This window comes from Vulpes lagopus, chromosome 2 (assembly GCF_018345385.1).
Source record: "Vulpes lagopus strain Blue_001 chromosome 2, ASM1834538v1, whole genome shotgun sequence".
In the NCBI taxonomy this organism is placed as follows: Eukaryota; Metazoa; Chordata; class Mammalia; order Carnivora; family Canidae; genus Vulpes; species Vulpes lagopus.
Genome location: NC_054825.1, coordinates 96923422 through 96936319, shown reverse-complemented (window position 1 = coordinate 96936319; position 12898 = coordinate 96923422). Strand labels below are relative to the sequence as shown.

General features: G+C 42.8%; 1 protein-coding gene across 2 annotated transcripts in view; it reads right to left on the bottom strand.

Annotated features, from left to right (window-relative positions):
• UST (uronyl 2-sulfotransferase) overlaps positions 1-12898 on the bottom strand; it is a 292405-nt gene that overhangs the window by 106993 nt on the left and 172514 nt on the right. For both annotated transcript variants that reach the window (XM_041744455.1, XM_041744456.1), the window contains exon 4: positions 8593-8672. In XM_041744455.1, coding sequence (XP_041600389.1) covers positions 8593-8672 — 80 coding nt within the window. The remainder of the gene's footprint in view (positions 1-8592; positions 8673-12898) is intronic.

Sequence of the window (12898 nt, the reverse complement as noted above, 5' to 3'; positions counted from 1 at the left end):
CCTAACAAGCCACCAACCAATCCTTTTTTGTGTATTAATTCACATAGTATTGTCCTCAGTTTATCTGCATTTTGAAAGAGAACCTCCAGAGAGAAGAATCCAAAGGTACAAAAAGGAATGACTCTCCAGGGGTGGAATTTCAGGCACCGCGATGCACAAATGACATTCTGGACTACTCCACCTTGGAAAACATGCTGCCTGTTAGCCTGCCAATCTGAACCTTGTCAATTCCCGGATGTACGCAGGTGACATTCACGCAGCTGGATGAGCATGGGAACTAACTAGTCTCATAAGTCACCTGTGCCAAACCAGCTAGCCACTACCACGCTGGCTGTATCTTCTTCTTTGTAATTAAATTGAGTTTCATATCTATAATAAGCAACAACCCTAGTAATAAAGCTAAGGATCAGGAAGACAAAGCATGCAGAACAGATGTGAATGCAATTAAATCCTCAGCAACTGCATCATGCTTTAAAAAACCTCAACTCCACTTGTTCCTTCATGGGAAGAATGACTATCACTGCTAATTAGTGGAACTGCCCAATCATGTGAATCAGTGCACAGCTTCCCATGGTGAGACAGTTCCAGTATGGTCACAGCCAGCTTCCTCCGAAGGCTGTAGACCTGAGGACCCACAAGGCTTCTTTTTTTTTTTTTTTTAAAGATTTTATTTATTTATTCATAGAGACACAGCTAGAGAGAGAGAGAGGCAGAGACACAGGCAGAGGGAGAAGCAGGCACCATGCAGGGAGCCTGATGTGGGACTCGATCCCGGGTCTCCAGGATCATGCCCTGGGCTGCAGGCAGTGCTAAACCGCTGCGCCACCGGGGCTGCCCCCACAAGGCTTCTTAAGCATGGATGACCTGCTTCCAGTTGCACGCCGTAGTGCAGTGCCGGATTTCCAGAATAATTTTCCCAAACAGAAGTTTTAGATGGCTTAGAAATTTACTGTTAAGTATCAGATAATGTAACAGGCACTCTCTCGAAATTTTTAACTGTAGAGAGACATCTCATATATCTCTCCCCACTTCCAGAAATCGACAGTAACGATGGTTTCAGGCTCCCGGCCCCAGTCCTTTTTCTAAGACACAGAGCTCCCTGGAGTGTCTCTAGGACACTCCCAAACTACCAAAATTAGGGTGCCATGTCAGTATGCAAAAGAGGCCAGAATATCACCCATGTGTCCCAGGGAAACAAATGCCCCCCCGCCCCGTCCCACCCTCTCTCAGGGTCCATTTCTCCTCCTTTCACAATGTTTAGTTCTAGTCAGGATTCCTGGTCACCTTAGGAGGTCTCTTCATCCCCTGAACCTGCGGCTGCTGCTTGTATGTTAGAGAGAGAATGCTTTGCACTCCCACCCAAACTCGCACAGCACGACACTCTACCTTATGTTTTCAGCTCTAAAGAGAACATTTCCAGCGGCTTCAGATGAAATCCATCCTATTAGCCAACCTGATAGTTGAGGAGTCTCTGGTACCCCCAGCCAAAACTCCTAAATCTTCCTTTATGCGCATTTCTTTTCTTTGACCCACTCAAAATAAAGAATTGGCTTCTCTTTACGTTTTTATTTTTTAAAAAACTTTTAGCCTTTTCAGCTTCAGTTTTAAATCTCTTAAATTCTTTTGTGTGTGTTTCTTCTTGAAAATTTCATTAGCAGTTATCTTTAGACTTATTTCCTTTTATTTTTTAGTCTGCACTTCTAATTTGGTCTTTATTCAACTCTAAGTAATGGTGGACAAGTTCTATGCCGTGCATACACACTAGAGCAGAGGAGTCAGGCCATATTTTGTTTTTCCCTCAACACACATTCTTTTGACCCTTGCTCACCACCACAGCGACTACATATTTGAAGCTCTCTTTTAAGTCATCCCAGAGTAGCAGGTATTTCCGATTTCTTTGACTTTTGTTCATATCACGTTTACCAACTCTTTGATTACCACTGTGGGTCTCGTTCTGACCCTCTGCAAATTTATCATATTCTTTTTATTTTCGTTTTTGAAGAGAAGATGAAGATCCAAAGTAGGATGTAATTCTCTTGGAATCATAACTACATGGTTCTCATTTTTTTTCATGCATTCCTAAACATCTCATTCTGAGGATTTTCTTCCATATCTGCCCCCCATTACTACTTAATCAATTAACCCACAACATGAGCTGTTTCTCCGACAGCTATGCAAAAAGCACATGGGTAAGAATTTTTGGTATACTTTCATCAAATTACTGATGATACATTCCCTAGAATATTACTGCATAAACAATAAGACTTATGACCAAAATCTTATTCTAGGGAATTAAGATTATTTTGTCCTCCCTGTTTTCTAGGGCTGAGAATACTTTTTGAAAGTATGTCTTTTTAAAAATTAGAGTAAAACATGCAGCACATAAAATTTTTAAGTGTACACTTCAGTGGTAGTAAGTACATTCACACTGTTGTGCAACCATCACCACCACCACCATTCATCCCCAGAACTTTATCATCTCAAACCCAAGCTCTGTGTGTTTCTTACCATCCCAATCCCCTCCTCTTGGCAATTGCCTCCTGGCAATTTCCACTCTACTGAAAGCATTATCTTCTTTTGCCTCTGACCTAAAAGTAAAGGTTATCCTTGTGTTATTACCTACATTAAAAGATGACAAGTACCCCCGGGTGAGAGGCCCAGCTTTGATCCTTGTCTGTAAGGGAGGAGACACTCCAAAGTAAGAGAAAAGCCATCAGGGAAAAGGATGTGCTTCTTTGGGAGACAGGGTGAGGAGCTGCCTGGAGAGGAAGAAGAGAGGCCAAGGAAGGGATGCTTATTTCCTGGTCCTTTGCCAGAATGGGGTGGAAGCGTCACCCTCTATCCTCACAACCGGAGACAGTGGGACTTGGGTTCTTGGTGCCCTCGTTAGGACCTCGCTTCACAAAAACACAAGCAGAAGAGACTGAACTGACTCTGTTCTGTGGCATGTCCTTAAAGAAGAGAGGTGGAAGCATATGCAGTGGAAAGTGGAGACAAATGGGGTGAAGGGAGGGGCAGCGGGGAGTTAGGGCTCCCACTTGGAGACAAGATGACTCCACCAGGGGAAAGGCTGCTGGTCATGCACAGTGAGGTGGGCTCAGGGAAAGTCAGATGATACTCCTCTTCAACAGGCCAGCAAAGCAGGTAGGTGGGCTCATGTGTCCACCAAGCAGCAGCAGCCACGTGGGAGAAAGAGGAAAGTGAGGGAGAGAAAGCCATTTCCCCAAGATTGGTCCAGCAGCGTTTACACAGAATAAAATCCAACTTCTGGGCTACATTTAAGGAGGGAAAGAAAGTGTCCACCAACTGCTGATAGCAATTTTTCTCTTGATGCCTTCTTCAAAGATGGAGACTTCTGGCACCATTACAAATGATTTGCAAGGCATGGAACGAAAGCGGATGGCTTCTCTAATGAGAATGTAAAGTCAACATTTAGAAAGAAGTTGTGGGAACCTGACCGAATTACATCATCAGCTCAGATCTGATTTGTTTTGTTAAACCGTGCCATCAGAGGGCAGCCTCTGTTCACACCAGTCATGAAGGCTTCATATTAAGGGAAGAGAGCAAGTGTCCAAAATGCTTCCCCTTACACATCATGCCCTGCCTGCTTCTCCAGTGATTGATTTATTTTTAAGTGTTTTGTTTTTACGAATTTGTGTTGGCATTGGAGCCACCATGTGAGATAAATGAGGAAAAGCAGCAGAAGGGAAGGAGAGTGAGGGAGTCATGTATGAGAAACATAGCATGCCATGGAAAGAGGGCTCTGAGACGGTAGTTTGAAATAATTGAGCACACTGATACGTGCTGTAATTTGCCTGGAGTATTGTGACCTCGCAGTGCTCCCAACCAGACCTTCCCAGGGTCTTCCCTGCAAGATGTCAGTGGGGCTTGAGGGGGACTCTAGGTTGGAAAGCTACTGCCTCCTCTCCCTGCCACCACCCCAAAACACTTAGCCAACAAACAAAGAGCAGGGATGAAGGGAAAATAAATTGAACTGTCACAGTCTTTGCAGTCGGTGGATCTGAGACGCCCTTAAAGAGATTTTGATGATGCAGAGAGGCTGAACTTTTTCAAAAATTGTAATTATTTCAGTTAGCTCTGGGAACGGACACATGAAACCAGAGTACACAGATATTAAAAATCCTCCTAAAACATCACAACAGAGAGTAGCATCTTTTAGGTTAAGGTCATTCGGACTCAATTCTCCAGGTAGCCCAGTTGGAAAATATTTGTCCAGCTCAAAGTTTTAAGCAGGTCAAAAACCATGTAAAAGAGCAGTATTGTGGACATCCTCACAAATACCAACTGGCCTGAAATTTCTGCTGGGTTCAGAGTTGTTTATCTCCCCTAGCACAAAGCCTTCTCCAAAACAATGACAAAAATACCAGTTTGGTCTCATCTCTCTTGCTTCCTATGTTTGAATTAATAAAACTGGATATGGTGAAATGGTCCTTGTAGGTCTAAAATTAGGGAAAAGAAGAACAGAGCAAGATGCCTAGATGATGCATAAGTAAAGCAAGTCAGCCTTCGAATCGCCAAAAGTTCACAGGATAGCATTTTGCATCACTCAGAGTGTCTACATTTCTAGATAAGAATGCTGTACTTAATGGAAGAAAAGAAATAATGGGAAATTTGTTTTAGTATAATGCCATACGCTTCAGAAGTTCAGAACATTTATGTGCGCAACCTATAAGGAAAGAGGTGAGACTTCCATTCTTATATTCTGCTCACCAGCAAGTGTCTTGCTGCATGTTAAGAATGTATGAATATTATAAATCAAATATCAACAAAAAAATATTAAGTTACAGTATCAATTCTTCTCTTAAAAACCTCATTATCTTGAACCAAGCCAACCGTATGGCTGTCAGCAATGATCCGGTTAGGTTTCTTCAGAGTAGTTTAATTATGTCTTTGCCTTACAATTCAAAATATAGAATTCATTTTTAAAAGCATGGGAAAAAAAATAAAAGCATGGGAAAGCCCTCTTAACACGTTCCAACCTAATGGTTTTTCTGTGATTATATACTGAGGGCTTTCTTTGTATACGCAGTTTGCCATTTACATCTAAGACATCTCCTGGTGTTTTAACTTACCATGTTCAATGGATTTAATACAATCTCACAAAGTATTAAGGCTCAGTGTGTCATTCCATTCATGCTCATGGATGTCTCATACCTGAAGCCCCAGCCTTGTGCATGTAGGATGGCAGGAGAGGATGAGATTGCTCCTGCAGGTAGCATGAGCTTTGTAAAGGACCAGAGCCGCTCAGGCCAGTGTCTCCTTTTTCCTGCTTGAAACTCTTGACTGCCATCCTTTTTTTACTATGCCCACCCCTGGACTCCCACCTACGAATTCCTTTCAGTCCTTCTCATTGACTGGCTTTAGCTCATGCTTGTCCCTGTGCAATGAGCACCCTTCCCTTTTGTGTAAACTGGTCTGTCCCTCATATTCCAGCAGCAATGGCTTCTGTTCTGGAATGTCCTTCCACACTTCCTCCTCCAGGGAGGGCACGTCCCACGTCCCATCTCCCCTGGAGGGGACTCCGAGACCCTTGCTCCTAAAGTCCTTCACACTTTGTTGCCATGCTTCCTTAATGGAAGAAAAATACACTTCCCCAAAAGCAAGGAAAATATTTCTAGTTCGCTGTGGAAGGTCCCCATCCTGGAGCAGTGTACAGAAGATAGAGGGTTCTCAGTACAAAAAAAATGTGTTCATTGAACAAAATGGAATGGATGAAGGAGAAATGAGCATGAGCTGAACCCTGCCCTCAAGGTCATAGAGACACTGCCAGGCTATCCAGGGACAGGAACTCAACTGGAGGCTCAGAGTGAGACTTTATAGAGATGCTCTTGAATGCCACTCTGTAATATCGCGCCGGTTGTATTTAGGAAACAGCAGCAGAGCACTTCACAGACCTCTGCAACTAAAAACTACAAAGGAAATATTTTTTCTAAGGCTAAGCAGTTGTCAAAGACATTGTGTATCATTCCTAATACACAATCAAATAGACACACAGCCTGGATGGGAAAAAAAAATAATCAAAAGTGATGCAGTAATTGCAGCTGAAAATAAACAGGAAAGTATGAGAAAAAACGTTATTGGGATATATCAGAGGAAAGATTACTTATAACAATCTCCTTCATAAGGAATATAGGAATATATGTTTCAATTTTGCTCAAGGATAAATTGCTGTTATTTATTAAGAATGATTGGTTTTGGTACACATTTTTTTAAGTGTGCATAACAGTCAATATATGTCTGGACTTGTCTTGTTTCAAATAAAATGACTTCCCCTTAAAAAATAAATTCCACTTTGCATATATGTAATATTCTTCTCTGAAGGAAGCTGAAGGGCTTTCCTTCATTCACATGTTTGGAGCATCCCTACAAGGTAGGAGCGGGCAGGACTTGTTCCTAACTTATAGATGGGAAAATAGAGACCTCCCATCCTCACCCAAAGATGAAATTGCTAGCCCAGAGTCATGGTCAGTGGGAAGGTCTCATACCTAGAGGTCCTGGCAGCCAGGCCAATACTCCTTTCTGCAGATGTGGGGTCTTCTCAAAGTACTTATCAATTCTTTCTCATGATGAAATTGATCAAAATTGAACAATTCTCGGAAATGTATTCAATAGTGGAGGCCATGATAAAGTATGGTTACCAGACTGTGCTCAGCACTGCTGACTCAATTAAGGTACTAGCTTTGGCTTCTCATTAGAGATTCATACTGTCTTGAGTCAATTATTAAAATTCGTTACATTGCAATTTGTTTTGATTGTAAGAATTTGACCCATGAAGCAAGAAGAGTCAAATCATGAGGTTAGAAGATGTCAGGGGTGATGCAGAAGGAAACTCATGAGAAAAGCAAGGGTCAGGGGGGCCATGCTTTGCTCTCTGCAAGTTATAAGACGTAATGCCTGAAATAGTTAGCAAGATAACTTTGTTATCTAGTTATGTCTAATTATATGTTCTTGGCCGACTGGAAGTGAGAGGCAGGGTGCATACCCCAGACAATCCAGTCACAAGCCACTCCCCAATGTGGTTGGAAAAGCACTTGGCTACTGAGTCACTGAGGTTGATCTGCAGGTGTTCTCTACACTTACTCACCGTCCAAGGGTACTCTGGTTAGCAGGTAGGTGGGGAAATCTCAGGGGGAACTTGCTTTTTTTTTTTTTTTTTTAAGATTTTATTTATTTACTCATAGAGACAGAGAGAGAGAGAGAGGCAGAGACACAGGCAGAGGGAGAAGCAGGCTCCATGCAGAGAGCCTGACGTGGGACTCATCCAGGGTCTCCAGGATCACTCCCTGGGCTGCAGGCGGCGCTAAACCACTGCGCCACCGGGGCTACCCGGGAACTTGCTTTTAAAGATAAGGTGGCACTTTCTCTTTGCTGCTCCATAACTTGCTCTGCAGAGTCTCGCTTTCTACTTGAATTGCACAGGGCCTGGTGCACAGCAGGGAAGTCCTTTGAAGGCTAAAACCTCCTCCCAGTCCCTAGACTGTTAGGCATCCTGTGGCAGGGCAACTGAGCCAACTCCGAGCAGCTCAGATGTGAACTCCTGGAGCAGCTAACACTCAGGGGAGCCCTGTCTTTCTCTGAGTGCCAGCCTCTCTGGGTGCCTGGCCCTGGGTGGGGAGTGGGGGTGGAGGATGGAGGGGGGCTGGGCATTAGGCCAGCTTCAGCTAGCAGGACCTCTGTTGCTCTCTTGCAGACCTGTGACGTCCTGTTATCCCCAGGGGAACTGTAGCAGTAAGGCAGGTGCCTGTCAGTTGGAGGAGGAGGGAGGCCCAGGGGTCCTGGGCTGTTCAGCATATCTGCTGCTAGACCCAGGGCTCTGGCAGCCCATGCCAACCATGAACACAGACGTGGGCCAGCCTGAAGAGAGCAGGAATCTGAGACCTGCTGGTTTATAGTAAAGCACAGTGACAAGGGGAGTCAGGCTAAAGGAGGAAAAGAATGCCCAGAACTGGAAGTCAGCAACTTAGCAGATCAAGAGTCTAAAAACCTAAATTTGAAGATTTACATTATGATCAGAAGGTCCCTGAAGCTGAAGAAAAAAACAGAGTTCTAAAATACCCACCCCCCCATCAGCGTCAAACGTGCATGAGTTAGAATTATCAAATAGGGTGTTAAAAAGTTAGGCAGAGAGGCCAGTGCTCACATTTTGGATCCTGTAAGACACATGACTCCACTACTCAGCTATTCCCAGAGTACTGTGTGGGTTCCAATTGTATAAAAATGTGCAATGAAATATTTCTGTTCACATACCCATCTCTTGCCTCTTAGTTTATTTGTTTCAATACCTACCCGATTTTTTCTTTAAAATGGAACTGTCAGGTCAAATGGCTTTGCATTAACATTATTTCAAGTTTTCAAGAGATTTAAGATTAGTATTTTAGAGAGAAATGAAGCTTCTGTCCAAATATTTCAAATTTGGATCCCTCCACGGCAATAATAAATGGATTAAAGAGTCTTTTCAGGGGCAATTACACCACCTTGAAAAGGAAAGTAGATTCTAAAATAATTGTTCATTAGAAGGAGTTTAAGTACTAAAAAGAAATGAAAGAACCATTAAGCTGGAAAATATCTTACCTTGAGAAGTTGAGGAAATGAACATGTCGAGTGAATAAATAGGGCTGTTCGGCAGTACTTATATTTTTAATCAGTTCCATCTATTAAAAAAAGTACAAAATTAGCATATATAGGATCTAATTTACCAAACTATATTAAGCTAAAGGTTATGTTCCCTACTCCTTTATCCTCGCTATTACCTCTTGGACCAGGGCCAAACAGCTGTGTTTTGTGCAGCATCTATGAACTTTACATTAGACTTCTTGTTGAAGAAGCCTAAAACTGCTACCCAAATTATAGTCCCATATTTAATTTAGGTGATTGCTACCATGAAAACAATGTGACAGGTTAAGTCATTTTAACTGGAGAATTCAGTGTGTGGCCGTACTGAAACGCAAGTTCAAAAAAAATGTCTTTATTCCCCTCCTTTAAAAGTCAAACCAAGACAAGAGATTAAACATTATTTTGCATTTCTATCATGATTATTACTGAGATCTACAGAAATATTGGAAACCAGTTCTGCAGAGTTTAACAGTAGGAATCAAATGAGGCAACGCCTCATGATTTTCCTCTTTGATTACAAAAGTTTACAAAGCAAATATTTTACAGGGACACAAATACCCAAAACTTCTTGGGGTTCTTGTGGGTGGTCACCTGAAGTATTTATTTGCAGTGATCAGCAAGGCAAAGAGGAGTTTATATGAGAATAAACTAACGTTTATGGTCTTCTGGAACATGTCATGATACAGAAAATGTTTAGTAAAATCTGTTAGAAATTCCAAGCATTCTTACGACTCCCTGACTTCCTGAATTCCATTTTCCTTTGAGTTTCTAATTGGCCCTGTCAATACTGACACACAGTGGAACTTTTTAAGAGCGCCCTGAAAATTGCCTTGGGATGTGCATCAGCAGTACAGCATCTTTTAGGTACTAGTCCATCGAAAAAGCTGAAACAAAGGTGATCGTTTATGTGTTAGCCTTAGTTGCAGCAACAATAAAACCAGAGTCTGGAAATCCCAGTTTGTGTCAAGCAGGACAGAAAACCCAGCTTTGCCTTGGTCCCTCATGTCCAGCACGGGGCTAACACATACAGAAATGCTCAATAAATGTTTATTGAACGCATTAGCTCCAACTAGTACCTGCATTACAGATTGTTACACTAGGATCTCAGGTCTAAAACCTTTAGACATTCATGCTCACAATGATTGTTTAAAGAAATGAAATTGAATTTTACAAGTAAATGACTTTCAGTTCATAACCTGTGCTCTGTTCATCAGTGGCAGGCGTGGGTAAGTAATGGGCTCTGTCCTCCAGCTGGAGCGTAAAAGGAAATTGAATCCTGCCTCTTTATCTGTTGTTTATCCTCTATGTACCCCCGGCAATCCCCCTGCATGTCCCAGACCTTGTTTTTGGTAATAGAACTTCCTGCTTGGTCACAATGTAAATTTTCATTTTTGATGGACCTAGCAAACAGAATTACAGATTTGGAAGCACAGCCAAAGACATCTGAGCATATCTGCCCTAGACACATAACTCTTTACTGTGTGTATATTTGACAGAAAGACCACTTCATGCTTAGATCTCTGGATTATTTTTATTCAACTATTTCTCTGCAAGGATAAGAGTAAGATGAGAAAGCCCCCTGGTATTGTACAGGAAGACTGGAAGAACGGGTCAGAAGAAAAACTGTTTCTCTCACATATTCAACATTATATTACATTCTCTAAATACATGTCAATGTGTTAAACTGAACGGGAGAACAGTAGTGGTTAGATTTGGAGATAGTGCCATAATAGTCATAAAGCTGTCTGTTTCATGGGGAGAAATGGATTAACAGTGACAGTGCATAACTCTTTCTAGATGTACCTTTAAACATAGAAGGAAATTACTAATACTCATGTTTATTGCATTAGTACAGTGAAGTCGGAGAGTACATCCAGCTCTAGTACCGCTAGCACAGGTTTAAGGCATCACAGTCAAGATGTCCTTTGACTGTCTTCACAAATACTAAGACTTTCTCCAGGTCTCATGGCAGGCAGTGGTCTCCCGTGCCCCTACTTCCCTTCCCCAGGGGTTCCCTCCTGTTCCTCTCACTCTGCCAGCAGCCTGTCTCTTCTCTTGCCTGAATCTTATCCACATGGGTGGCATGATGAATGATGATGGCACTACCTAAAATCATCCCAGAAACCACCTGTCCTCTTCCTTGGCTCATGCAGGATCACTGCTCGCCTTTATTGTGATTCCACTACCTACATTCATTCGCCATTCATTCATTCATTCAGCATTTAGTGAGCGTTTACCAGGCCCTGGAGATCAAAACATAAATAAGGTAAAGACACAGAAAGATAAGACAGTGGAGTGTGTCCTAATGGTGTCCACAATGGCCCAAACCACACTCTTGGTCCTTGTCCATCCCTGGTCCTTATCCAGCTATCCCACCTCTGGAGAGTGTGGTCCTGGTTAATGATCTTATCCATATTTTTACATTTGATCTGGGTCTGTCCTGACTTTTGTACTTAATCACTTGCTAAGTCATGTTGATTCTGCCTTTACTATCACCCTTAACTGGCATTCATGACGTCTTGTGGCCAGCCAAACCAGACCTCTCTTTGTTTCTTCCTCACGCTGTGTCCAAGCTCAGCCTAACCTTCTCCTTCTGGAATGTTCTTCCTCTTTTGTCTGCATGTCCAAACTCTAACTACCTTTGCATCTCACTAAAATGCCTGCCTCTTTCCAAGTAGTTTTCCTGGATCTCCTTTCATTCAACATCCATTGACTTCCATCTCTGTTTCAGGCGTGGTGTCGTGACTATAGAGATAAAAGATTTGACTCATGCTCTCAGGAAGCTTAAGGTCTTATGGGTGAGGTGGACTGGCAGGCAAGTCTCATTATGCAATAACCACCATGGGGTAGGATGCACAGAGGTGAGGCATCTATCTCTGCCTGCAGACAGAGAGGTAATATTTCCCCAAGGAGGCATTCCTGAGTGGTTTGCAAGGATCTGCAGGAATTACCAAGTGAAGAAAGGGACCCGCAGCATTGCAGGCAGAGTGTACAGGAGATACAAAGGACAAAACCCAAAATGACCTGGATATTAAGACGGCCAGGAGTTTTGTGTGCTGGAGGTCAGGTGTGGGATCTGCCAGAAAACAGATTTGACGAGAGAAGAAGGTAGGAGCTGGGTAATTGGGACCTTGGAGGTCATGTGAGGAATTTTAACATTATGCTATGGGCAATTTGCAGTCAGAAAGGGCTCCCCCAACCCCAGTGATCTGAGATCAGGATGGAGAATGTGAAGAAAAAGGGAAGAATTAGACAGACAGTTTAGATAGAAAGATGGGGCAATAATCCCCTAGGATATGATAAGGGCATGAGGTAGCAACTTATTAGAAATGCATATTCTCAGGCATCACCCCAACCAACGCCATTAGAAGAAACTTTAGGGGTGGGGCTTGTCAATCTGCGTTTTAACAAGACCTCCAGAGGATTCTAAGGTACTGAGGTTTGAGGACCACGGAAGGAAGTCACTGGAAGTGAAGACAGATGGAAAGGTTTAGGGACGTTAAGAGGGAGGATATTCTCAGCCTTGTGGCCAGGTGGTGACAGAAGGGGAGTGGTCAAGAGAGCTTTCCAGAGCCCTGGTGGCATCTGAACACAGGTTGGTCCTCATTCATGGGGATGGGAAATGCTGTGCAGGTAACAAGTCTGGCTGCAGAAGTGAAGCCAAATAGATTGGTTCTGACTGTCCTTGGCTAGAAATCCTGTTGTTTTCTTTGGTCTCCCACAGTGCTTTGAGGATCGTCTAGGGTGTACACTTTTTATGTTATGTCATAGTTGCGTTTGTGTGCTAGCTTTGAAGCAGATTGTAAGCTCCTTGAGGGTGGAGGCCGGGATGCTTCCAGAAAGCCTAGCACAGAACCCTTACCCCATAATTCTTTATGGCATGAAGACACCCTCTTCAGAAAAATGTTTTTGGAGTCAAGAAATGTTCACTGAAGACAGAATTATCTCTCAGGCAACAAGGTGAGCCTTTCTGGGACAGATTTGTGCATTCATCACCTTGATGTTATAACATCTGAGATGTAGCAATGCTCAATGATCATTTCCTGAGTGGTTTCTGGGCTACACTCCGTACCCAGCCCCTTCTTCACATGCTATCATTCATTCTTTAATGACTCTGTAAGTATTATTATCTACACTTTACAGATTAAGAAGCTGAGGCACAGAAAGACTACGTACATAGCTTAAGTTCTCCCTGGTAGAAAAAGGTAGAGTCTAGATTCAAACTCAAGTTGGTCTGACTCCAAAAATCCTGCTCTTTATCGTT